At 48.3% G+C, this 23679-nt stretch overlaps 10 protein-coding genes across 10 annotated transcripts; 5 read left to right on the top strand and 5 right to left on the bottom strand.

Annotated features, from left to right (window-relative positions):
- Nucleotides 1-966: 966 nt before the first annotated feature.
- Nucleotides 967-2042, top strand: FSST1_012267 (Fructosamine/Ketosamine-3-kinase; the record flags this gene model as incomplete). Its single annotated transcript, XM_083235474.1, has 3 exons — nt 967-1156; nt 1208-1895; nt 1949-2042. The coding sequence occupies 3 exons, from the start codon at nt 967-969 to the stop codon at nt 2040-2042; spliced, it is 972 nt and encodes a 323-aa protein (XP_083081963.1).
- A 187-nt stretch (nt 2043-2229) lies between these two features.
- FSST1_012266 (ESCRT-III subunit protein VPS20) lies at nt 2230-2984 on the bottom strand (the record flags this gene model as incomplete). The annotated part of the gene is made up of 3 exons (XM_083235473.1): nt 2230-2433; nt 2490-2853; nt 2947-2984. The coding sequence occupies 3 exons, from the start codon at nt 2982-2984 to the stop codon at nt 2230-2232; spliced, it is 606 nt and encodes a 201-aa protein (XP_083081962.1).
- Nucleotides 2985-3728: 744 nt separating this feature from the next.
- Nucleotides 3729-6065, top strand: FSST1_012265 (protein RIX7; the record flags this gene model as incomplete). The annotated part of the gene is made up of 1 exon (XM_083235472.1): nt 3729-6065. One exon carries the CDS (start codon nt 3729-3731, stop codon nt 6063-6065), a length of 2337 nt encoding a protein of 778 aa, XP_083081961.1.
- A 1126-nt stretch (nt 6066-7191) lies between these two features.
- On the bottom strand, nt 7192-7977 carry FSST1_012264 (cytochrome c549; the record flags this gene model as incomplete). The annotated part of the gene is made up of 3 exons (XM_083235471.1): nt 7192-7216; nt 7282-7567; nt 7968-7977. 3 exons carry the CDS (start codon nt 7975-7977, stop codon nt 7192-7194), a joined length of 321 nt encoding a protein of 106 aa, XP_083081960.1.
- Nucleotides 7978-8674: 697 nt separating this feature from the next.
- FSST1_012263 (uncharacterized protein) lies at nt 8675-9488 on the top strand (the record flags this gene model as incomplete). The annotated part of the gene is made up of 2 exons (XM_083235470.1): nt 8675-9016; nt 9096-9488. The coding sequence occupies 2 exons, from the start codon at nt 8675-8677 to the stop codon at nt 9486-9488; spliced, it is 735 nt and encodes a 244-aa protein (XP_083081959.1).
- Nucleotides 9489-9648: 160 nt separating this feature from the next.
- On the bottom strand, nt 9649-10716 carry FSST1_012262 (exosome non-catalytic core subunit RRP42; the record flags this gene model as incomplete). Its single annotated transcript, XM_083235469.1, has 2 exons — nt 9649-10239; nt 10291-10716. The coding sequence occupies 2 exons, from the start codon at nt 10714-10716 to the stop codon at nt 9649-9651; spliced, it is 1017 nt and encodes a 338-aa protein (XP_083081958.1).
- A 508-nt stretch (nt 10717-11224) lies between these two features.
- FSST1_012261 (arginyltransferase) lies at nt 11225-12397 on the bottom strand (the record flags this gene model as incomplete). Its single annotated transcript, XM_083235468.1, has 1 exon — nt 11225-12397. One exon carries the CDS (start codon nt 12395-12397, stop codon nt 11225-11227), a length of 1173 nt encoding a protein of 390 aa, XP_083081957.1.
- A 6169-nt stretch (nt 12398-18566) lies between these two features.
- On the top strand, nt 18567-19313 carry FSST1_012260 (polyphosphatase DDP1; the record flags this gene model as incomplete). The annotated part of the gene is made up of 2 exons (XM_083235467.1): nt 18567-18639; nt 18895-19313. The coding sequence occupies 2 exons, from the start codon at nt 18567-18569 to the stop codon at nt 19311-19313; spliced, it is 492 nt and encodes a 163-aa protein (XP_083081956.1).
- Nucleotides 19314-20550: 1237 nt separating this feature from the next.
- Nucleotides 20551-21239, top strand: FSST1_012259 (U6 snRNA-associated Sm-like protein LSm1; the record flags this gene model as incomplete). The annotated part of the gene is made up of 3 exons (XM_083235466.1): nt 20551-20668; nt 20788-20856; nt 20917-21239. 3 exons carry the CDS (start codon nt 20551-20553, stop codon nt 21237-21239), a joined length of 510 nt encoding a protein of 169 aa, XP_083081955.1.
- Nucleotides 21240-22191: 952 nt separating this feature from the next.
- Nucleotides 22192-23126, bottom strand: FSST1_012258 (uncharacterized protein; the record flags this gene model as incomplete). The annotated part of the gene is made up of 2 exons (XM_083235465.1): nt 22192-22790; nt 22850-23126. The coding sequence occupies 2 exons, from the start codon at nt 23124-23126 to the stop codon at nt 22192-22194; spliced, it is 876 nt and encodes a 291-aa protein (XP_083081954.1).
- Between the last annotated feature and the right edge of the window lie 553 nt (nt 23127-23679).

Here is a 23679-nt window from a genome sequence, read left to right as displayed (position 1 = left end):
GGCTTCTTTCGTGTTGTGTTTGATTTGTAGACTCATAAGATACATGAATGAGTGGGAAGTGGTGACATCCGACTCTTGTTATTGCGTTTCAAGCCAAGTTCATTCTCTATTCTTTCAAACTGCTTTACATATACTTTTCGTCGTTATGTGCTATTGTCTAGCTGCTACTTGACGCCTTGCATATTGCTTTAGACGTGCTCCCTCGCACTTAAAGTACATGATCGCATTACTATTACGTCTAATTGTATCGTATGACCTGTCTGGCTGTGACGATTTGTCCAAACTTATTCATATCATTTTCTAGTTCTAATACAACGGTGTCATAGTATACCCATCATCGACCACGCCGAGATCTAGTCGACATAAAACATTTTCATGATCTCCGGCGCCGAAAATAACGGACTTGCTCCTGTCCCGTGCGGCCCCACTCGACTCCGGGCCGGGAGTTAATTCAGTCTCAGCATCAGATCATGGAGAGCGTGAGCTGTCATGACAAACCAATGTGATACTATTAGAGCTATATCAAGCCTTCTATAACCACTGATCTTGTTTCACCCAAAGAATTATGAAACAGAAGTCTTTTTCGTAGGTCCTTTAATCCGATGCTTGATGTATACAATCTGGACACGGGAGTTTAGCATTATCTCTCAGACATGCAAAACGATGAAAACATAACATCATATGTCCTCTCTCTCATACTCCTTTTGGCACCCATGTTATGACCTCTACAGTGCCTTGGGTTGCAATAATCTATCTGACCGTGCATAGATACTGTAGCTCTGCATTACTAACACGCTCAACATCCCCCAGTTTTTGACGTCACCCCATCTCGTCCCCGTCTCATGACATCCTGACCATCCTCTTTTATCAGCCACATCAACTAAGAAACCATCATCAGCGACCTCTATTCTCTTGTTCTGTGTCTCTTAATATCCTTCTCTCATATTCATCTCATTCTACGTAATCATGCCACATACCAAAGTTGACCCCGCCATCATCGAGGCACTTGGCCTTGACCCCACCAATGCTGTTATTCACTCCCATGGCGGATCAGGCTTTGCGGGCACGTTCAAGATAAAGGCCGAGAAGGATGGAAACCCAGTCAACTATTTTGTCAAGACGGGTGTGGGGAAAGAAGCAGAGGTCATGTTCAGAGGTAAGCCACTGCTACTGTATCATGATGATAATCTAACACGACTCAACTCAGGTGAACATGCCTCTTTGAACGCCATAGCTGACACGGTACCTAACTTTTGTCCGCGATCTCACGCTCACGGCGCCTTATCCGATCGTCCAGGCCATTACTTCATGGCGACTGACTTTCTAGATCTGGGTTCTTCAGCTCCTGGTGGTTCAGGCAAGACTCTCGCATCAAAGGTTGCGCAAATGCACACAACGTCCGCGCCTATCCCAGAAGGTCATGATAAGCCCATGTTCGGATTTCCAGTGCCGACTTGTTGCGGTTCTACAGAACAAGACAACTCCTGGCGAGCATCGTGGGCCGAGTTCTATGCTGATAACCGTCTAAGACATATCACTCGTCAAGCAGTGCGCAACAATGGTGCTGACCCCGAACTGGAAGAGGCTGTAGAGCAAGTTGCTGCAAAGGTGGTGCCGCGACTGATTGGTGATGGTGTTGTAAAAGACATAAAGCCTGTGGTCATTCATGGTGACTTGTGGAGTGGAAACCACTCCAAGGGGCAGATTGCAGGACAAGGCGGTTGCGAAGAAGTTGTTTATGACCCCTCGGCTGTGTATGGTCACTCCGAATTCGAACTTGGCATCATGTCGATGTTTGGCGGTTTCAGCAATCACTTCTGGAAAGAGTATCACGAGTTCATACCAAAATCTGAACCTGTGGATGAATGGCCAGACCGAGTAAGGCTGTATGAACTGTAAGATCACCCCTTGCCTCCAACATCACAGCACGCTGACTGACTCATCCTAGATACCACCATCTCAACCACTTTGCCATGTTCGGCGGAGGCTACAGAGGAGGCGCAATGTCCATCATGAGGAAACTCATCAGCAAGTACGCATAAATTAAAACAATATAGAGCAATGGCAAAGATAGTGTGTTGATGATCTAAATGCAAAAATGCCGCAACGCCTTGTTGTGCCCGCTGTATAAACTCCCCAAGTCTAAGTATAGAAAAATCCCTTGCAAAATGCAAATGCTCTCTATCCAAAATGCTTTAGAAAATAAGATATCTGGTCTGCATCCATCGCTCATGCTGCAAGCATGGCTGGCTGCTTTGCCCTTTCGGCCTGTGCTTCGATCTTCTGTTGTTCTGGCAGATCGCTGATGGGGACATCAGGTAGTCGCTCTGCAGGTGCTGGGCCAGCAAGTTCGGCTTCGAGAGCTTCCAGCTCGTCTTCCACTTCTTGCTCGTCCTGGTTTGTCATACGCCCACCGAGCAAATCGCTAACTTCCTAGAAGCGTGTAAGCAAGATATATTCCATCTCACAACATGATCATGGAAACGTACCTGTTGGTATGCAATAGCATCTGCCGTTTCGCCCATCAACTTCTCAACATTCTCTATACCACCCATCTCTGCATGAATCTCCTTAAGTACCTTGGTACCCTGCTGCAATCCAAACACAACATCCTTCTGTATAAGCGCAAACTCGACGTCCGATGTTAACTTTTCGAGCTGGGCTAGTTGCGCATCCGTTTTGGCTAACAGGGATTCTTGATACTTCTTGCGCCGCAGAGCCAGCAGAGCGCGCTTCTTGTCGCCCTTTGCTAGCATCTGCCTTGCGATATCGGTCTCCTTATCTGTCAAGACTGTTATCTTTCGCTGGTACTGATGGAGTCTATCGCGCTGATTTTTCATATCCAGGATCGCCCTGAGAGGGTGTGTTAGCCAGACTGGTAGTGGACGAGCGGTCACGAGCGCGATCGCGGGGAGGTAAGAGATGTAATTGACAGGAGGGACTTACTTATCCTGGGCTGTGACTTTACTCGCATTTCCGCCCATTGTGATGACCGCGATGGTAATATTCGCCGTAAACTCAACTTATTGGGATTATTGGAGAGTCCACGCGACAATTGTGTTATTGTAAAGATCGAGGTTGGCTTAGTATGTCACTTCAACGATAACGTCGGTAGCGATTGTCACGAGGAAGACCATCGTCATCGGCGCGGGACCGGGGTTCAGGGTCTTATCGATAAGCGAGACCTTTCTAAGTGGACAAAATTCAACCTCCAATTCTGTTTTTGGGATGACGACCTAAAACAAGACTCTCAAGACAATTTCACGGTACGGAGGTCTATGGCATACAGTATTTATATATGTTGTAATTACATACCTCTTGAATTCGATTGTGTTCCAAATCTCGGATAAATATATAACTAGCCAAATGCAGGCCTCAGGGGATTAGAAAAGTTGCTGGAAGTAAAAGAGACGGAATTAGTGGGTCAGTTCATGCTTAGTACTTAGACCATATTCCTTGGGCTGTTTATTTTTGTATCCTAAGACTTATGATGATATTTCTGTGCATGATTGACAGCTGTAGGTAGCTACTGTGTTAGTCACGTATGTCTCTAGGTCATAGTCGAATATTGTTCATGCAGCAACTTTAATCTCACAAATATGTACAAAAGAGCTGTGACCTGCTCAGCAGCCAGCTTCCACTTCTATCTCTTGCGGCCATGAGATCGTCTTCTGACCCACTATTTCTGTCACCTAACAGTTAGTAAACTCAGCTTTTTTTTGCCGATCATGGCATCGAATCTTGAACCTGACATTCGCCTTGACTCAACACCAGTCATGACAATCGGGGCCAAAAGGCCACGGCCGGCCCTCCAAAAGGGTCTGGACCGTGATGTCTATCTCGTATTGAAAAAGCTCGAAGACACCAGCAACGACGGCAAGCCTTTCAAGACGACAACAGCCGTGTACGAAGCCATCAAAAGGTCAAATTCAAGCCTTAGCCGACAGAAGAAGCGCCCTCTCGAAGATTCGATCGATCGCGCGCTTCAATACCGCAAAGATGAACTAGGGAACGATTCGAGCGATTCAGAAGCTGATCTCGAAGAGCCGCCTAAGCCCGACGATGACCGCTTCCTTCTTAATAGGCAGATGACGAAGCATTGGCACCAAAACTCCACCACAGCAGTCAGCACAGTGGTAAGCACTTCAGCTTCTCAAGATGCCGCGCCTCCGAGCGAGGTAGCACGCGCAGTCAAGAAGCGCCGTGTGCAAGAAGATGGGGAGGAACGCGCAAAGGACGGCGCTGTTACACCCAAGGGCGCATTGACGGATACCGATGCGCCGGCAGCGGAAAAACAAGACAAAACGCCCTTGAAAAAGACGCAAAAGTCGAGCCGCTACAAGATCGAGCATCCCTCCAATGCGCTACAAATCGGGGGTGTGAGAGATATCTACACAGCACTCTGCAAGCAAACGCACTTTCTCCTAAAAAAGCCGGAGTACTATGTTCACCACAACCTGCGCAATGTGCCGGGTATTCTTCTTTCAGGTCCTCCAGGAATAGGAAAGAGGTCTTTGGTTAGATACCTCGCATCAAAGATCGAAGTGCCAATCGTGTCACTCACCGGATGCTTTGAAGATCCTGAGCGCATGGAACGAAGCCTGAATGATGCGATCGAAGAAGCTATGAGGTTGGCTCCTTGCATTATTTTCATTAGAAAATTAGACTGGTTCATATCAAACCCCGGAAGCAAAAGCCATAGCGACAGCCATCGCCGAAACTTGATTCAGTTTGAGCGACAGATGGAACGAATCCAAGCGGAACATGACAAGGATAGACCCATTCTTGCCATGGCTACGACATCACGAGTCACTGATGTCGACCCTGACGTTTTGAGGGCAGGTTTATTTGAACGCACAGTTCAAATGAGAATACCAGACCCCGAGGGCCGCGAAGATATCCTTAGACTGCTTACGAAAGACAAGAACCTGTCTGAAGACGTCGACTTCAAAGAGTTGGCCAAAATAACACATGGGTTTGTCGGGGCTGATATCCTCAATGTTTTGACCCTCGCAGAACAAGAGGCGACAGAGCGCGATATGGATCTCAGCCTGTACCAGCGACATCTCGACGAAAGGTTTTCTATGGACCAACCGCTCCCGGACCTTATGGAGCTTGAGGATACGCAACCCTCTGGCATCGACCCAGAGCTAAGCATTAATCATATCACACAGCAAGATTTTAAGGCAGCTATCAAAAACTTTGTGCCTTCTCTACGAAAGGACGGTTTCACCGTTGTGCCCAACATCACCTGGGATCAAGTCGGTGCCCTTCAAGCTGCCCGCAGACAGCTCGAATTGTCTATCATCGGCCCCATTCGAGACCCTGACCGTTACCGCCGTCACGGTCTTCGCCGCCCGGCAGGCTGCCTTCTCTGGGGTCCTCCAGGATGCGGAAAAACACTTGTCGCCCAAGCTGTTGCCAACGAAGCTCAAGCTAGTTTCATTCTGATTAACGGACCGGAGCTTCTCAATAAGTACGTTGGTGAATCAGAGCGCGCTGTGCGTGAGCTATTCAACCGCGCACGCTCGTCCACTCCCTGCATCCTCTTCTTCGACGAGATGGATTCCCTCGTCCCTAAGCGTGACAACGCCTCCACCGAGGCTGGCACCCGCGTTGTCAATGCTCTTCTCACTGAACTCGACGGTGTTCAAGACCGCACAGGTGTGTACGTTATCGGCACAACCAATCGCCCGGATATGATTGACCCTGCTATGCTCCGCCCTGGTCGCCTCAACGTTCGACTCTTCCTCGATTTGCCCTCCCCCGACGAGCGAGTCGATATCCTGCGTGCCATCTACCGCACAAGCCACCCCGATGCAAAGCCCATTGAATTTGAGAGACTCGAGGCTGTAGCTCGTGACCCTCGGTGTACTGACTTTAGCGGTGCCGATTTGGGAGGGCTGCACGACAAGGCAGCCGAGAGCTCACTTGAGCGAGAAGAAGAAAAGCCCGAGTCGGGTATTGACGAGAAAGACTGGGAGTATGCACTGTCAACGACTTATAGAAGTGTGACAAATCCAGAGACGTACAGGAAATTAGAAGCCAAGATGAGGAAGTCATAATAGTCTAGTACTTGGGCAAAATTACCTATTTTATGAGCCACTTTATGATACTTAGACCACACTTCTTAGACCGTTTATTTTTATATCCTAAGACTTAGGAAACCAACTCAGCCATCAGAATTTCAGAAAAGATGGCTAGCCATCAGAAGCACAAGAGACGAAATTAATAGGCCAGTTTAGGCTACTTAAACCACACTTCTTAGACTATTTGTTTTTGTACCCTTAGACTTTGGATGCCAATCTGCCACTCGGTCCGACCCCACCATCTTATGTGGCTCAACTTCTCCAACTGTCAACCCAAACCGTTGCATGGCAAACCAGGGGTAAAAGCAAGATCTCCAAAAGATGAGACAATATTTCCAGTATATTCTTAGACAAGGAATAAATCAAGAAAGAAAACGACCACACCGCCCGCCGATCGCCGCAGGTCCCGCATACGCCGCCCGGAGCAACGGAGTGATGCGGAAATAGCTCGGCAACCACATTCATGATAAAACTTGCAAAATAAACCTGCTCATGCGAAGAGAAGGTGTCCGGCTGGTAGGGAAGAGGAAGTTGGTCCTAAGCTTTAGGTTATTAAGTGAAGTCTGATCTAAGTAGCATAAGCTGGCCTACTGATTTCATCCCTTATGATTCCTGCGACCAATTTTTCAATCCTGAGCACCGACTTGAACTTGAAGGACCCATTTTGTATATGGACCGCTCGGCTATCGGAGGGGAAAATTAAAGGGCTAGTGGGATTGGAATTGAGCAACCAATCTTAGGAGCGTCAATTACCAAGACAGATCAGATACTTGTCATGGCGGTCACAATTGCATATCTATGAGAGTAAAATGCGGTAAGAGGTGGGAATTCGAGAAGCTTTTAATCTCTGTCTAATCATAATAAAACATAATCTCTGAATGCAAAGAGGCGGACATCTCATGTTCATTCCCGTTTGCCTCATCCAACGCCGGGCTTTCTTTTAAAAAGTGTATCGGACGGAGACGCATAAAGAGGAGGGAGATAGGAATGGGTAAGCACGTGGCATGTCTTAACAAGTGCTGTGTAAAAATCTATAGTACAGTCGCCCCTTGGCGGTTCCCATCTATCGAAAGTCGTAACATTACACGCGATTTGTAGTCGCTTATTTGGTAGATTCCTTGAGGTAGCTGTTGAGAGAGTTAGTAACTGTTTAGAGATGTGCTGATTGCAGCTCGGGGTTGCAGAAACTTACGCAATGAGGTCGTTGCGGTCCTTCTCCTTCTTCAGGCCACCGAAAGCCATCTTGGTACCGGGGATGTACTTCTTGGGGTTCTCGAGGTAGTCGAAGAGGGTCTTGTCGTTCCACTCAACACCCTTCTGCTTGTTGGCATCGGTGTAAGAGTAACCATCGACGGTACCACTCTTGCGGCCGAAGAGACCGTGCAGAGCAGGTCCAATCTTGTTGCCACCGTCCTTCTCAACGGTGTGGCACTGAGCACATCGGGTCTTGAAGAGGTTGGCACCCTTCTTGAGATCGCCTGAAAATCTTGAGTCAGTACATGAATCGTGTGGTTGAGTGGGTTGACGAGGCCGACGCAGGCAGTGCTTGAGAGCAAAAGAAGACGTAGAGAAAACCGATATGGTGATTGGAGATGTCGCACAAGGGTGGTAGTGAGCCTTGGTTGCGAATCATGATCGCAGGAAAACCTGTTATGGGTAAATGACGCAGGCAACTGGGTCAGCTGGCAGACGGCTGAAAGGTGACCACTGCAGTAATCGTTGCCATTGTCATGAAACCAAAATTCCTCAACAGACGAACTCAAGTCGTGATACCGTATCGGCGAATTGCTTCTTTCTCCTGTTCTTCAATTGACCCCCCGAAAGCCGTGCGATGCCGTCGGGCGCAAAGCAAGGAAGTGTGCTGTGAGAAAAACTTACCGCCAGCCATTGTGAATGTGGGTTATTGATTAAGAAGTTAAAGGTAGTAGTGATTACAACGAGGGGCGTTAGCCAAAGACGTGGAATAGATCGTTTGGTAGCTGAAAGTGTGGATGAGGAAGGAAGAGAGAAAGAGAGAGAAAAAAAAGTCCAAGACAAGACAAGAAAATAAAACTTTATGACAGCATGACAAGACCGGGTGAGGATCGCTGGGTTTGTTGGAACGCCACAAGTGGCTGAACTTGATTACAGCCAATCACAAGCGAAACGTAAGTAAGCCGTCATTCTTACCCCTGCACTGAGCGATTGTGGCTCCGGGTAAAGTCGGACCACAACTCTAAAGTGGATCTCAATCGGCGATGCTCATTGTTCCGGGGTGTCTATTCCATGACAGCCAACGTGCAAGGACCCGCGGGTGACCAAAAAAAAATTGAATCCTCTGCTGGGATAGAATCTGGGTTCAGGTCTTTCACCAAGTCCTGCTTTTTCAGGCTAAGAACAAGCTATACCGACAAAGGCTTAGTCTCCCCCGTCAAAAGAATCGGAGTGGAACCTACGTAACGGCTTCGGAAAAAAGATTCTTCTTTGAGGAGCAAACGTGAGGGCATCACGATACTGTCACCACAAAGAAGCTCCAAAGTTGTAGGAGGAGAGAAACAAGGGCAATTCTTTTCCTTTCTTTCTATGAAGCTGTATATATCGACAACATGACATCCCGAGCTGTCATTCCTCGCTTCCTACTCCCTCTTCAGGGTCCCCTCTGGCGCGGTATCAGCATCCCACTTTCTCAGAACAGCATTCGAATTCGCTTTGCTTCTTCTTCCTCAAAGGACAAGCCTATTGTTCTCGAGAAGCCCGCTCGCTTCAATCCTCCCTCCCATGGCTCTCGTCTCAAGAAGGGCAATGTTCCCAGGCACTATGGTCCTGAACTGTCTGCCTCCGAGATCGCTGTCCAGAGCAGGAAGCACTATCCTGGCATGATGGCCCCAGAGGGAACATGGGAGCACTTTTTCTGGCACAGCAAAATGCTACATACCTTTATTACCATGGTACGTTTACAGTCTACAACCTGATTGGTCTACCCACCATCAATGCGCTTTGATTATATCGCCAACTAACTCTTGATAGGGAACCCTCTTCGCCCTAGGTATTTTCACATTCTTCATGAACTACGCCTACAACTCCCCTTACAAGGAGCTCGTACCTCCCATCTCGGACCTCTGGACACAACCCGTTCACTTCTTTGTCGCCTGGAAGCACGTAATTACGCTCCACGAACAGGACAAGGCCGTGAAGGCCAAGGAGCACCGCACCAACCACCTCGACGATGTCGCCAAGCGCCGTATGTTTATGAAGATGCATGGAATCGAGACAAAGGACCCTGTGACTGTCATGTTTGGCAAGGGCGAGGAAGAACCCAAGCCTGAGCAGGAGGCTGCTGTGGAAGCAGAGCCTACACCCAAGATTGAGGCTCAGGAAAAGGTTGAGGAGCCCAAGAAGAAGTGGTTTGGTGTTTTCTGAAATCTGTAAAACAAAGAACAAAAATCTACATGTACCATATATATCTATACCATAACGCTCACCATTTTACGAGAATCGTGGGTTGTAAAATGACGTGGAATATACAGCCCCGCAGGCCTCGACGTTTTCTATCATGCCCTTATCCTGACCATACAAAGTATTATGAGAGCTCAACACCCTCCAAGCCATCCAGAACCTCGTCTACAACGCCGCCTTTTTCCAGCACAGACTGTATTATACCATCCATTACTCCAAACTTGGTTCCACCTAGTGGTGCCTTCCAGACGCCCTCAGTCGTTTGGGCTTCACCCTTCTGAGCCGAGTTATTTGTGATATGCGGTACTCCAGGTGGGGTCAATCTCGATGGGGGATCGACAGTTCGAATAGACAACAACTTGAGCTCGCGGCCCTTCTTGTCAACATCCATTTCACCATCTGCCTTGATTTTGCGGACTTCTGCCACGGATACAGCCAGCGCACTCTCTGCGACAGCGAGTTCCTCCTTGGCAGGGTCGAAAATAGTGTTGTCGCCAATCGCAACGACAAGTAGCGTGATAGGTGGTCGTGAGCCCTCTGCTTCAGCACCATCGCGAGGGTACAAAAAGGCTGATGACTCCCAGTCATCATCAAACATGGGGTCTTCGTCACCCTCAGACTTGAGTCGGGGCAGGCGCGTAGCCAAAAGGGCGAGATGTGTTGTGAGGGAGAGTAGCGGAAGAGGGTATGACAGCGGAGGGGATATTAGAAGGACCTGCAATATCAGTTAGTAAGTTTCCCCCCATCATATCGCGATTCCACATACATCAAGGTATAGTCTCCAGTGAAACCGCCTGTTGATCCTCAGTTTCTTGGCAAACTCATTATCAGCCAAGAGCGCCTCTCTCAACATCTCGGCCAAGAACACTGTGGAAGAGTCATCGTCCCTCTGGCCCGGAATCTCCACTGCTAGCTCAAGCCAATCGTTCCTTGATCTGTCCTGTTCATCTTGCTGCTCCTCGCTTCCTCCTGTCTTTTCGATCTCAGCCTTGACTCCTACAATGGCCTCCGTGCCGTCCGCAAAATGCACGCGCGCACTGCCATTTGTGCCGGGAAGCACGCCTGTCTCGGCTGTCAAAGGGCGAAATTGCGTAGGACTGCGTCCATCGGGTCGGATTGGGGGTCGTAGAGAGAGCGACTGATGCAGATACGCGAGTTCGGCGGGCGAGAAGAGGTTTTGTTGCGACGCCATGGTGATAACAATGGCAACGTATGCCCAGTGATTCAGCTATACGATGCGATACTCTTACAATAATAGTGCGACGGCTCGCTAAGTCACTAAATAAGAAGTGCGACGCGAAAACGGCAATGACGCAGGTTTTTGGTGTTGAAAAGGCTGGTTGCTCACCGAGGTGAATGATAAGATAAAGCAGAAAAAAGTGTGGTGGGCTTGCTGGTTGGAGATGGCGGGGTGATAGCTAGTAAAGCATAGCTCTGCGTCCAATCACAGAATCGCATCTGACTATACCCAAATACTACAGCGTTTATATAAGTCAAGCGTCGTAGGGTGTTTAATTGATACGCATCTTTCAGTCAATAAGCATTCCCTATTCTCTTCCTAAGTGACTGCATGACTCAGAATATGACACATGATGAACCTTTGTATTGAGGCGTTGGAGCAGTTGTCATAAGCCAGCATAAAGATAAAAGCAACACCAGAACACTGTGAGTTGTAATCTTCTCCCATTTGATATCCGTCTCTATCGTTTCGGAGCGAAATCTATACAAATTCGATCCATCAGGTCTGGTCCTGTTGCAGCGACAAGCTCAGCCACTGCAGACTTCAGTCCTGGGTGTTCTTTGACACCACGTTCGTCCCAGCTGACAAGGTCCGAAGTTTCATATAACGGACCTTCAGGAGCGATCTTTAAAGCAATGTGATCCATATCCCAAGTCGCCGCCAAAGTGACCGGAGGAATGCCAGGCATCCCAGAGGTAAACAGCCAGTCGCCGTCCTCTTCGTCGCCAGAAAGCGAAGAGTCGGATCCTTTAGCCTCAGAACTGTCGCTCATCTTTATCTCCTCGCTGAGCACCGGAAGCTTATTATCTCCACTTTCAACGGCCTTTTTCTTCTCGAGTGAGAGGCTCACAAAAGGCTTCTTATCGAGAAGGTCCAACATGTCTCGATCCAATGGGTCCCAAGTCAACGACTCGGGATCAAGAACAAACTGTGGCGAGTAGTCGATCTTATACCTCATCTTGGGGCAACTGTGTATATAGAAGCCAGGATACCACCAACCGTAGCCCTCTTCGATAGCCAAGGCAATTTCGTACAGCGCACCGAGTTTACCTGGTGCATGCTGATGTATGCTTTCGTGGTAGAGAAAGTAGACAGAGCTCACACACTCTGGCAAAAGGTCGAGAACACCAATAGCGACCAGCTTACCATCCAATCTATAGCAGTGATGGTAAGAACCCAGGCGACGTTCGCGTCCATCTAGTGCTACCATCGTCTCTCTCCTCAAGGGGGAGCTACATAGAAATCGTTTGAATCCGCTTTTACTTATTTCACTCGGAGAGTCCTTGTGAACCACCCGCTGGTAGTTTTCGTAGACGGAAAACTTCTCTTCTGTGAAGTCATCGTGTTCCAGGGTCACAACAAGTTTGTGCGCAGCCTCAGGAGGCTTTTGCACGTTAGCATCCTCAGCTTCGTGGATTCTTTCAACAAGGTCGAAGTGGTTATCGCGCTTCTTAGCCTCATCGCGCGACCTGGGGTACAGCCGGGAAGCTTCCTTCATATACGAACCTCCCAAAACAAATTTGTTGAACCTGTTGATGGTTTGCCGCTGATCTCTAGATGGTTTGAACTGGGTAGAATCGAGACGGATAGTATAATGAGGGCAGCAAGATCGACGTTGGTCAGGTCGGTACATGAGTGTACCTGAGCGTCTCCAGCATCTGTCCAGGAGAGTCTGATAGAATTCCGGACCCAGCGATGATGTTGAAGCATAGTAAGAGTAACCTGTTACCCATGTACGAGTCAGCCTTCCGTTTGTAGAATGGGGTCATTTGATATAGCTTGTTGATGGTGGGCAGAGTGAGAGACCAGTTGTGCACCTGTGTTATTGCAAATGTCTCATGATGTAAATGAAGACAACTTGGGTGTCATCGGAGGATTTGGGAGAGATGCAGGGGTTTTGTTCACGTTTTGACTGACTCTTGCCACGACTTCCACAGTAGCCACATCTTGATGATTTCGAGTATCCTAGACGATAGTTAGCTTCCATTGGAGAAAACGTTGTGAACAGCGATCGCGTGGGGGTGAGTGATCAGATTGGATGGCTGTTGTCAGATGTCATCTGCTGGGCGATGAGGCGTGCGTGGGGGGGATGGCATGTCTAAGTGGGAGGAGAAGGGTCAAAATAGGACGCTTTGTATAGCACAAGAACCATCCACTTTGGACAACATCCGTGATAAGCCTCATCATATGATGATATCATCCCAATATCATGTCAAGTCCTGACGGGCCTTACTCGGGGATGCGTCAGTGTGCCTCGCCATCAACTTGTCGTGCAGACTTGAGCTAATGAATGGCACAAAGATACAAGTGATGGGAAAGATAGAACTGATGAATCACATGTTGCTGGTTGAAAGTGGACAAATCAATGCACGATGACAACGTCTAGTTAACCAGTACCAACAACAAACCCATGACTACATGGAATGTGAAGCGAGAACCCATGTAAACGAGACAAAGTACCCAAGGAACTTGTACTTGTGAGCAGGTATAAGCGTAGGTTCTATCAATATTGACACTTGACAGTAAGATTAATCCCTAGCGTAGAGCATTGACATGCGGGACCGTAGGACATGGCTGTGATCAACTATTAAGGACGGGATTGGCAGCCGTTACCAGCCTAAATTGAGGGTCGATATTGACGTGGGAGTTGATATGGATATGGGTATGGGCATTGGGCGACTTGGCCCGGACGGGGAAAACGGGGGCGCCACGGGGACCGGCCGCAGCGGAGCTCAAACGCAGGCGCCGGCAACCAACGACAAGCCGGCATTGGACCACGGGGACGATCGGTTGGAGAAGAACGTGGGAATAAGCACTCACCAATTGGCGAAAGAAATTCGTACTGCAACGACGCATCTCCAGGGATGCGCATACCATAGGGTTCCATCGCGGAACTCGAAGCTGCACAACTGACTGGTGCTGTGTTGCTGAAACTGCGTTTGGTCAAAGTGCTTGTGTTCTCACAGCGAATTGTCAGAGACGGGAGGACAACGGTAGTGGACGGACGAGAAGCGCCGGAGCCTTTTTAAGCTGTGACAAATTGGAGAGGCGGTTTGTCCACCAGACTTGCTCAGTGTAGTCCAAGTTGGGCAAGTGAATGCGTGAGGTAGATAGTTGCCGCGTACGGATGTCAATTCAAGCTCAAACGAGATGGGGACAGAGAGGGGCGGATTCCCAAGACCTGGAGAATGGAGGGGGCGTGCGAGTTTGTCGAGGCGAGGTGCGATCGCGTGCCTACTGATTCCCCTTTTGAAAGCAAGGGCAGGCAGACGTAAAAGAGAGGTGCGTAGCGTGGGATGTTGTGTCGTGTCTGACAGTTGATGAATTGGCGATTAGTTCAACTGTTTTTTGGCTGTACACGAATGATGATGAGACGTTGGCTGCGGGTGATATCCAAGGATTGGCGCTGAAGGACAGTGATCGTGTGCGCGCATGTGCAACAGAGTCGACCAAAATCGAACGGCTTCGATCTAACTTTAGATGACTAGACCAGGGTGATCAAGCAGGGGGTTAGAGGCTACTCCCAAGGGACCTGATGGGTAAGGGCGTGTAATGGCAATGGCGTAGAATAGATCAGACCGTTCTGTAGGTAGTCGAGCAACGGTTGCAAGGCGAATAGTCAGCGACTGCACGGCTATGTTCCGACGTCGAAGGCCTGAATGATGGGAAGCAATGTCATGAGCGTGTTGTCGAGATGTGGTCCAGCAACTGGTCGAGAGACGAGCAATGCACGCTGACGATTCTGAAGGAAGATGAAAAGGAAAGAGAAATATCGGAGCTTTAATGGTGATGAAGGAGATCTGCCAGCTCCAACCAAGGCAGCAACCACGGGGAGTTGCAACTTCCAACCTAATGGCGGGGTTGACCCTCTACGCTGCCTGACTGGACTCTGAACTGCATGCCACCTCACTCAAGCCATTCACCTACAATTCGAACTCATGATGAGGAGTCTTTTTACTTTTTTTGTTTCTCTCTTTAAATGACATCTTGTAGATTGTGTATGGTTTTATATAAATCGCTATACAAGTCCAAGTAGCACGAGGGCGTATAGATACACGTTGTGGCTCCTTCTGTTGTGTAAATCAAGAGTCTGTTATCTCTATCTCTAATGACACGCTACTAAGCTATTTGGATCACTGGATATACAGAAACTGAAGAGGGAAATAATGGCTAGTAGTAGCAAATATATTTGTCCGATTCGTTGCTTCCTATGTATCGAGGGTTTGCACACGTATCTCTATGACACGGTATAGTACCTGGGATAAGACATCAGATTGTTCGAGACCCGGTTCGATATCCAGTAGGAAACGTTCCGATCTCTCCAGTATTTACAGAGCCAGACTTATAACAAGGCTGAGTTTGTGTTACCAACCTTGACAGAAGTCATCTCATCTGGTTTTGGCAGTCTGGCAAAAGCACCTGTCTATTCGAGACAGAGGAAACAGAATGAGATTGGAGGAAATAGTTGCCCTGACTCTTGTTGGCCAGTCCATCTACGCTGATAATTTTAGTCTGCCAAGTCGGTAAAGCAAAGTACATGTTCCATTATTCCTTGCATGCTGCAGCTCAACTTGTGTGTAACGAATGGGATGAAACGAAAGGAAAGAAACCTACAGGACTAACCTCGAGCCGACGGGTTCCAGGCCGGGATAACGAATCGAGGTGTCGTACGAAAATCAGTGCAGGCATTTCTGCACGTTTACTGTATCTTATAACTGGCCCGGAGGAGACTCCATTACTCTGCAGATTTTTTGCATTTTTTTTACCTCGTCTGGAGGATCACGACACCAATCTTTTTATCATCCGACTTGCGGGCCTTTTCTCGGTGTCGTCTCCGAAATCTGGTTGTGGAAGAGAAGCTACACCAAAGACGCTACGGCTCAACCAGTATAAGGCCAAGTATTTATTGTTGAGGATATGGAACAGTCCACTGTTAAAAAGAACGGGCTAATAACTAAAGCAATGCGATATTCGAGTTAGAATCGGCCAACTAACATGACGTCTGTCGAGATAGTCACTGCAGGTTGAAAATGTTGAAACGAATGCTAAAAAGGAAGCTTGTCAATTAGACTCGAGTCCAATTGGATGTTTTCATGGGTTATCCGCACTGCACTTCTGCCACTAATACTTCAACAGAAAAGATCGAGGGCTCACGCCTCGCTTTCACGATGCTCCATCCCACGGATGGATCCAATAGTTAACTAATGCTTGTTTGCTTGCCTGTCTGCTTGAGCTACTGCTGTAAAGGTATTCTACCCCTCCCCCTCACACTATTATGTCCGTCCCCCTCCGATGAGATGCGGTACTACTGTTACTTATTGTTACTGTTGCTTCATGCATTGTACGTCAGGGTTGATGTGTTACAGCGTGGGAGCTATTCTGTCCGTGGGCGACGATGAACCTATCATTGTGGACATGTGAATTAAGAAGAGGTCCAAGTTGAAGCTGTCGCGAGTATGAAGCTACACCCTATGTCGATTAACCCAATTATCAAGGCCATGGGGGACTCCGTGCTACGAGTAAAGAAACGCGCGTGCTTATATATCAACCGGATACTGTTAAATAGGTGTGTGATAATAATGTATCACGTTTCTTCTAGAGGCTCAATTGCTGTATAGTGCTGTACAACGCAACGAAAGGCTCTCTTACATTGCAGTAATCCAGGGCAATCCTTCATTACCTGCCAAGTGCGAGACTATAATAATTACTCGTCCAGGCTCTTTCGTTCTGGGTATTCGATTACACGATTTTGTGTTTTTCTTCAGTGCTGTCGAGCACAATAGCTTTGAGGCTTGAACCTAGTGTCTTATCCCGGATACTGCTGCATCAAGGATTCCATTGGAACGTTTGTTGGTGGCACCATTCTGCATCTCACTCCATCACAATCCACAAGCTGGGTCTATAGATATGTAGTTTTCTATTCAGAAATTCGAGTATAACAATATTTGCTATTGGGTCCATGTTGTGCACTACAACGGGAACACGATCTCCCTCTATATTACCAAACACCAGTAGTCCTACATATTCACCCGTCATTCTTCTCCATCCCCAAGCCTTTTCTGATTGGAAACTCAAAGAAGCGTGAGCCTGCCGCGAAGGGGAGAGAAAAGGCAGGCAAAAGCCTCCCAGTGATACATATCCAATTCCGTCACTGATACATGAGCAGCCGGCCACCCCTGTTGCCTTTCTACAAAGTACATTGTGGTGATACAACAGGTCAACCTTGCGCCGTCTTGCAGAAAATGGATAAAGAAGCATTTTTGGTCTGGCATTAAGCTAATTAGGTCATTATTGGTACCAAAGGGAGATGATCAGCTCATCTCAATTGACAGGCCTTCACTTATACAACTAATTTACCTTGCCCGTATTCTTTCAACCCCCGGACTATGGAAGACAGTTTAACGAGTTAATCAATGCTACTTTGAAACCGGCTTGAAGGTTATGCATTATGTGCACTGTTAAGCACAGAGGTAAACTCCCCTGAATATCACTGGGCAGCATCAACATCACCAGTCCGGCCCTTACCCTGTACTCTTGACGCTCAATCAGCAACCTCTTAATCACTTAACAAATATTCACACAGATCGGAAATCTGGCTCGTGGTTAGTCAGAGGTGACTCTTTCCCGCCGATTGCCTGGCGATAGTTCCGCCTGTGTCTCCGCATCACCATCGATTTAAGCTCCTGCGCAAGCTTTTTATGCATATGAGTAGTCGCTGCAAAGACATAGGCGTCAGACGCCCAACCATTCGAGTCAAGCCTCTCCTATTACAACTCGGCCACAGTCAGCCAACATATTAATGCAGCAATCAGATAGGGGGGTAACCTTCGTATCTCCCATCTCTTCTCATCAAAGTTTGCCTCGCATCGGTTGACCCAGAGAAACAAACCCTCGGTTCCACACTCTTCCACCGCCCGCTCAATAGTAGACAGGCACATAACGAAAGCGAAAGCTGTCCGCTGCGTTGCCGAGTACAATTCCGACAGTCTAGGCCTAAAGCCCACTACAAGCACAACCTTCATCTGAGTACAGTGACTGTCCGTACCTTTGGCACGCTACGCATGCTCCATTAGATCAGATCCAAGCAAGGCCTGGCCAGGAAAGACGAGGATCCAACTTTCACATCCGCCTCCAGTCCCTGCTTGCTGTCACTAGCTCGTTGAAGGCCTGTCCGCCGAGCGCCCAGTGCATCCGGTACCTACACGCCCCCCATCCTCTCTGCATTCTGCACATACATTAGTACATGCCCACGTACAGTGCAGTGCTACGGTACGTACTTTACTAACCCAGCAACTTACCTGCTCTGTGGGTTCCGCCAGAGACAGAGATCCGCCGAGTCGCCCGCTGCCCCCTCGAGCTAAACTTGGGACGTTTTGCGCGTGCGCGCCCACACCTCCATCATCTCGCAGTTTATATCACATCGCCAGCCCAGCTCTCTGGAGCGTCTGGGCTCTCCCCGACCAAAAACCAAGCACCAGCACCTTCTGGCGCAGGCCACGGCCATTTCTCTTCTCGATTTCCCCTTCACATAATAACCAGACCTCAACTACCACTCACATTATTCAACAATGATGGCTCTCAAGGCTCTTTGAAAGTCACCCATCCGCCCGTCGCAAGTTCTCTCTTTCTCAACCCAGGGGTGAACATCCGTTCTATTCCGCTACCTCCGAGGACCTTGAAGCTTTCGTGTCCGCATCATCGCTATCTAAGACTTGCGAAATTCCTTGTTCTTGTTGTCGCCCGACCAAATTCCCCGACATTACTCTCAATTCCCGTTTTCCGTCACCCGACTTACCACTAACATGTCGAGTTCTGCCTCTGGCGACTCAGGCGGTGGCCGTTCGATGGAGTCACGAGTGGGTAGAACCAAGCAACGTGAGTCTTTTACCCTATGCGCCATGCATGGATTATTGTCTGAACATGTTTGTTCGGCATGCCCGTTCGTCATTCATGTTTCTATGATGGTTTTTGTCTTGGCGTCGTCTATTCCAGCTCCATTTATTGCCTGTTACATGGTGTGATGGCCACTCCCATGACTTACCACCACGGCGAGCAACAACCTATTTATAAATACCACATGGCTTCATCAACGCACTTAGGGCTTTCTTACTGATATGGTTCTCGTCACAGGCTACAACACCAAGGGTGAACGACTCGTCGCTGGCATTGTGCCTCTTACCTCCGATCAGAATTATGTGCTATTAATCCAATCTACACGACGAAAAGGTTGGGTTTTGCCCAAGGGCGGCTGGGAGTCGGACGAGACTTGCCAAGAGGCTGCCGAACGAGAGGCTTGGGAAGAAGCTGGCATCACTGTGCAAATAAGTTACGACCTTGGTGACATTGATGAAAAGCGTGCACCAAAATCGTCAAAAGATCGGTCAAGATACCATTTCTTTGAAGGCACAGTAACCGGCGAGTTTGACGATTGGCCCGAATCCCATAAACGAGAACGCCAGTGGTTCACGTTTACACAAGCGTGGGAGGCATTGTCGACGAGACCAGAGCTTCAGGAAGCACTGCAGCGGTCAACTGTGAACCGTCTATAACCGGCGGGTCATTCTTTCACAAAACAAGCGGACTTGGTGGCATTATCGAGGCTGTACAGATTTCGGTCTGTGGTAAACCTCGCATAGCAGAATCCTCCGAAATTTGACGAGGATGCCGGCCACCAAGACTCCGCCGTTCTCTTTTATGAGAGGAAAACACGCGCTCGATTTGCGAAACCATGGTCGTGGGTTTTGATGCTCTATTTCTCAATCTCCTCTTTTACAGTTCTCTACACAGAGACTTTACATCATGCATCCATCCAAAGGCGTTTAGGCTGGACTATGATAGAGTATTTGCTTTCTTTCTTACACTACTAAGAATTCGGACGGGATAGGGTATCTGAGCGGCGTACTTAGGTGTATGCATTGAGACCAGAGGGTTATCGTATTGCAATATCACGGTTGGGACCGAAAAAGCGTCACAGAAAGGCTGGTTGCTATCTGAATCTTGCTTTTTTTTTTTAATCTGGCACAGCCCCAAAACCAACACAATGGGGAGGCGATTATGCACGCAATTTATCCCTTAGAATGGAACGAAATCTTAGTAACTCGCCTGGTCATGGTGGAGTTGAATAGACTTGGCGAATTCCCTCACTCAGACGCATCAAAAAGACTTCAATTCAAGCCTTGATGTGAGAAGGGAGTCCAGATAATGATCGAAGCACAGAAAAAAAAGAGAGAACCCTTTTGCCGGACGGCATATAATGACGCACAGTCTAAGTCACTGCTGCAACCTCAGGCGTACACTAATGTACTAAACCGTAGTAGACCGTGGCCAAGACCTTGTCATGAGTGCTTATTTCTTTCCTTTCCTGCGCCCTGTCTTCTGTCCGACATTTTTATGTCTGCCCCGCCAAGAGTATGTACATGTAAACATGCCCCTCCTTTCTCATTCGCCCCTCCATACTTTACCTGGCTTGTGCCTCAGAATCTGCCCCGCATTGAGGTCAGAAAATTGATTTGCGTTTTGCTGAATCATGCTGTGTATAGCGATATGTGGCTATCAGCTGTGAATCGCTGTAGCGCTGTTTTGCCGTAATGGGATCCGCAACACCTTAGATCAACGTCAAAGCATCAACGACTCAGCTCAATATACCATCATTCCAGACCGACGCATAGCATTTCACGCGATGTTTATGTCATGAGCCATACCACACAACACTCCATGGATCAATAGACTTCACTTTAATCACAGACTGCACGACCTTCCACAAAATATCCTCCTCCGAACGATATAATGGAGAACCTATCCATCAACGATTCCCCTCCACAGGGCCGTGGTGCGCCGCAACCGCTACCTCAGCTGCCGCCGCAAATGTTCACGACTGCCGCGCAGCTTTTGGACCTCACAGACAGTACGACTCCGCCTCGGTACCAGTCCATTTCTGTTCCCGGTTCCACATGCAGATGAGACGGATTGGATCGTAAACCAGGAGACGGGAGGGATTGTTTGCTGACGACTGTAAAACTGCAGAGAAGCTCATGGTCGCTTTGCGCGATGGGAGAAAACTCATCGGAGTACTAAGAAGCTGGGATCAATTCGGTGCGTTCTAAAAGAAAGACAATGCCCTTAGACACGCCCTTTTCTCACCCTCTACTGCAGCAAATCTTGTTCTCCAATCCACGATCGAACGTATCTTTGCGCCCTCTCCCGACTCAGCAGGTAGCGACCGGCCAACTGGTCTCTACGCAGACATAAACCACGGCACATTCCTTGTCCGAGGCGAGAACGTACTACTCCTTGGTGAAATCGACCTCGACAGAGACGACGATCCCCCGCCTGGTTTCGAGCTGGCCGACTTGAAAGTCGTCAAGGAGATCGCAGAGGAGAAAAAAGCGGCTGACAAGGCTCGGGATAAGGTGCGAGTGAAGAAACTCGCGAAGCACGGTTTCGAGGGGGAGAACATTGGCGAGATTGTGCTGTAGGCGAATATTTGGATATACAGCAGAAATTACATACGGCCTGAGACAGAGCGAGGGCTTGTGTTTCTCGTTTCGGCGTTCAAAGAGCCCTGGCCAGGGTAGCGGTCTCTTGGGCAGAATATTGTGAAATGCCCATTTGCCGTCAATAGAAGGAGCCGGTTCTGGGTAGAACGAGATGGCTTCGCTGGAAAATCAGTTTCGATCCTGTGGGTTGAGAGATGAACAGTGTGCAAAAATACACAAATTTCACGACGCTGCACATAACAATTTGCTATCACGAGTGTGTAATTTGTTTATTGTGTCACTTGGCTTGCGGTGGAGCTACTTACACAGTCATGCTGTTCCAAAACCATGGATCTATGCTTTATCTATCTATTGGTAAGGACTTTTCGGGATCAGGGTACCTTTATATATCAAGCTAACTCTATATACCTTTTATAAGGAGTGGTCGAGTGGTATCCGTCCTAAAAACTTATAATACTTACAAACTCTCTAAACTGCGAACCTAAAAAACCCCTTCACCCATTCGACTGCTCCTTATCTTTTGCAATTTTGGAGCTCGAAATCTGTTATTGATGGATATCCACTTACTTCGTTACAAAACCGAGATTGTTAATCTCAACATACTGGTCGACCCTAATTTGACGCCCTCACTTGACCCTTGCTCACAATAGTGCGAGGTTTATGGAAAGAACGAGCTTTTGATAACTGCTATTTTACAATGCTATACATAGTCAGGATTTGTGTGGAGTCTTTCGTCGTTGTTTTTGTTTTACATTGCCGTTATGAATATCCCAAACGACTCAACCCAGCTCAACCTGGCGGATGATGATCAAATGCAACCGAAAACGCCTCTTATAATGCCATACCGTGTATCTGCATGAAACTCTCTGGTATAGAGGGTATTGCCCGACCCTATTCCATTGTCTTTCCTTCTTTTACGGATAGTGTCGACTTAGATGGACCGTCGTCTTCGTACTCGCTCAAACATTGGTATGGGAGTACCGGGATCCTTGCATCCCCCAAGAAGCCAATCAGTTAGGCCAACGACCTTTGCACCAACTCCAGCTTCCCAATCGCCACCTGCTTGCGCCTGTTCAATCGTGTGGCTCAGAATTCGTCCCTCAGAATCGAAATCGAAGACAAATAGTCCCGTGAAGGCCTTGTCTGGATCGACTCCTCGACCAAACGGTAGCGAGCGTGCAATGACGCCACGATTCGAAGGGCTGGAAGTGTAAGAGCCCTTTCGCTTCTCGCACCAGCGGACAACAAGCTGCTCTGGTATAGCTCCAGCACGGCGGGGTAGGAACGTGAGAGGCTCGGTTGTCATGCGCTCTGCAAGAACCTCGATACAAACGTTGCCGAGGATGGGAACACGGTTCCAAGCTAGAGGTGATGTCCAGAGAGCGGCATTGTAGGCGACTCGACCGGAGACGGTCGGTAAGTGAGGGTGTGTCGAAGGGAAGAGATGAAGGGCGATGTTTGGCGCAAGGATGTCGTGCGGTAGAGGGTGCAGAAGTAGGGTCGGTAATCTTTCCTGAAGAACTCGCAAAGCTGTAATGAATCAGTATTGTGCTACTCCAGAACTCTTGTAAATTTCCCCAGTGACGTACTTTTACCTAGCTTTGCCTTGTTGGGGTCCTTTGACCCGTCATTGCCAGATCCAACAAATCGGATGCCTGTCGCATCAAAATATGTTGTTGACAAGGCATCTCGCCTTATGTAATTCGTGAGTTGGCTAGCATCGGAAGTTGGCGAAGAAGTGTTTGGCTCGCGAACAGTTATGGGCTGGACCTGTGCCTTTGCTGGATGGGCGTTGGAGAGGTTGCGAATAGAGGCAACACAAGGCCGGCCGGAGCGGCCTATAGTGGATCGAATTGGAGCGGCCATTGGGGTGGTCACCGCAGCAGGACGAAGAAATTCATTGATCAAGAATGTGTTTAGCTGGAATAGTTGATGCGCATTAAATATTAGAGGTAGGATCGTATAGAGTTAAAGTTGGTTGGAGAAGCGCACTTGCAACCCGAATGCTCAAGAAAGTATGCCCACTTCTGGGACTTTCTTTTGCAGGATCTCCAATGATGGGGTGTGAATATGGGTAAACTCGGAAGTATCTTGCAATAGAAAAAAAGCGTAAAGATACAAGATTAAGAAACATATTTAGTGATTGGCTGAGCTCTCAGGACTCCACCGCCACAGGCACAGGCTTGACAGCGGAGCGGGATGTGGCGGGGCGGGTCTCATCCGTTGCGATGGGACAAGAAGTAAAGAAGAGAATGGGAATCTGGAGAGAATGGCTCAAAGTGGGAAAAGATCCACTCATAAGATTAATCAATTAACAACTGTCGTATAGATTATACGGGATATGCAGAGCACAACATTACACTGTCTGTTTGTCCAAACCAGCAATCCGTGACTGTTTGTCCAGGCGGTGAAGCTAATC

Source organism: Fusarium sambucinum, chromosome III (assembly GCF_050947815.1).
Source record: "Fusarium sambucinum isolate potato_lamoka chromosome III, whole genome shotgun sequence".
Taxonomy (NCBI): Eukaryota; Fungi; Ascomycota; class Sordariomycetes; order Hypocreales; family Nectriaceae; genus Fusarium; species Fusarium sambucinum.
Note: the sequence above shows the minus strand (reverse complement) of the source record. Positions and strands in the feature narration are given on the sequence as shown.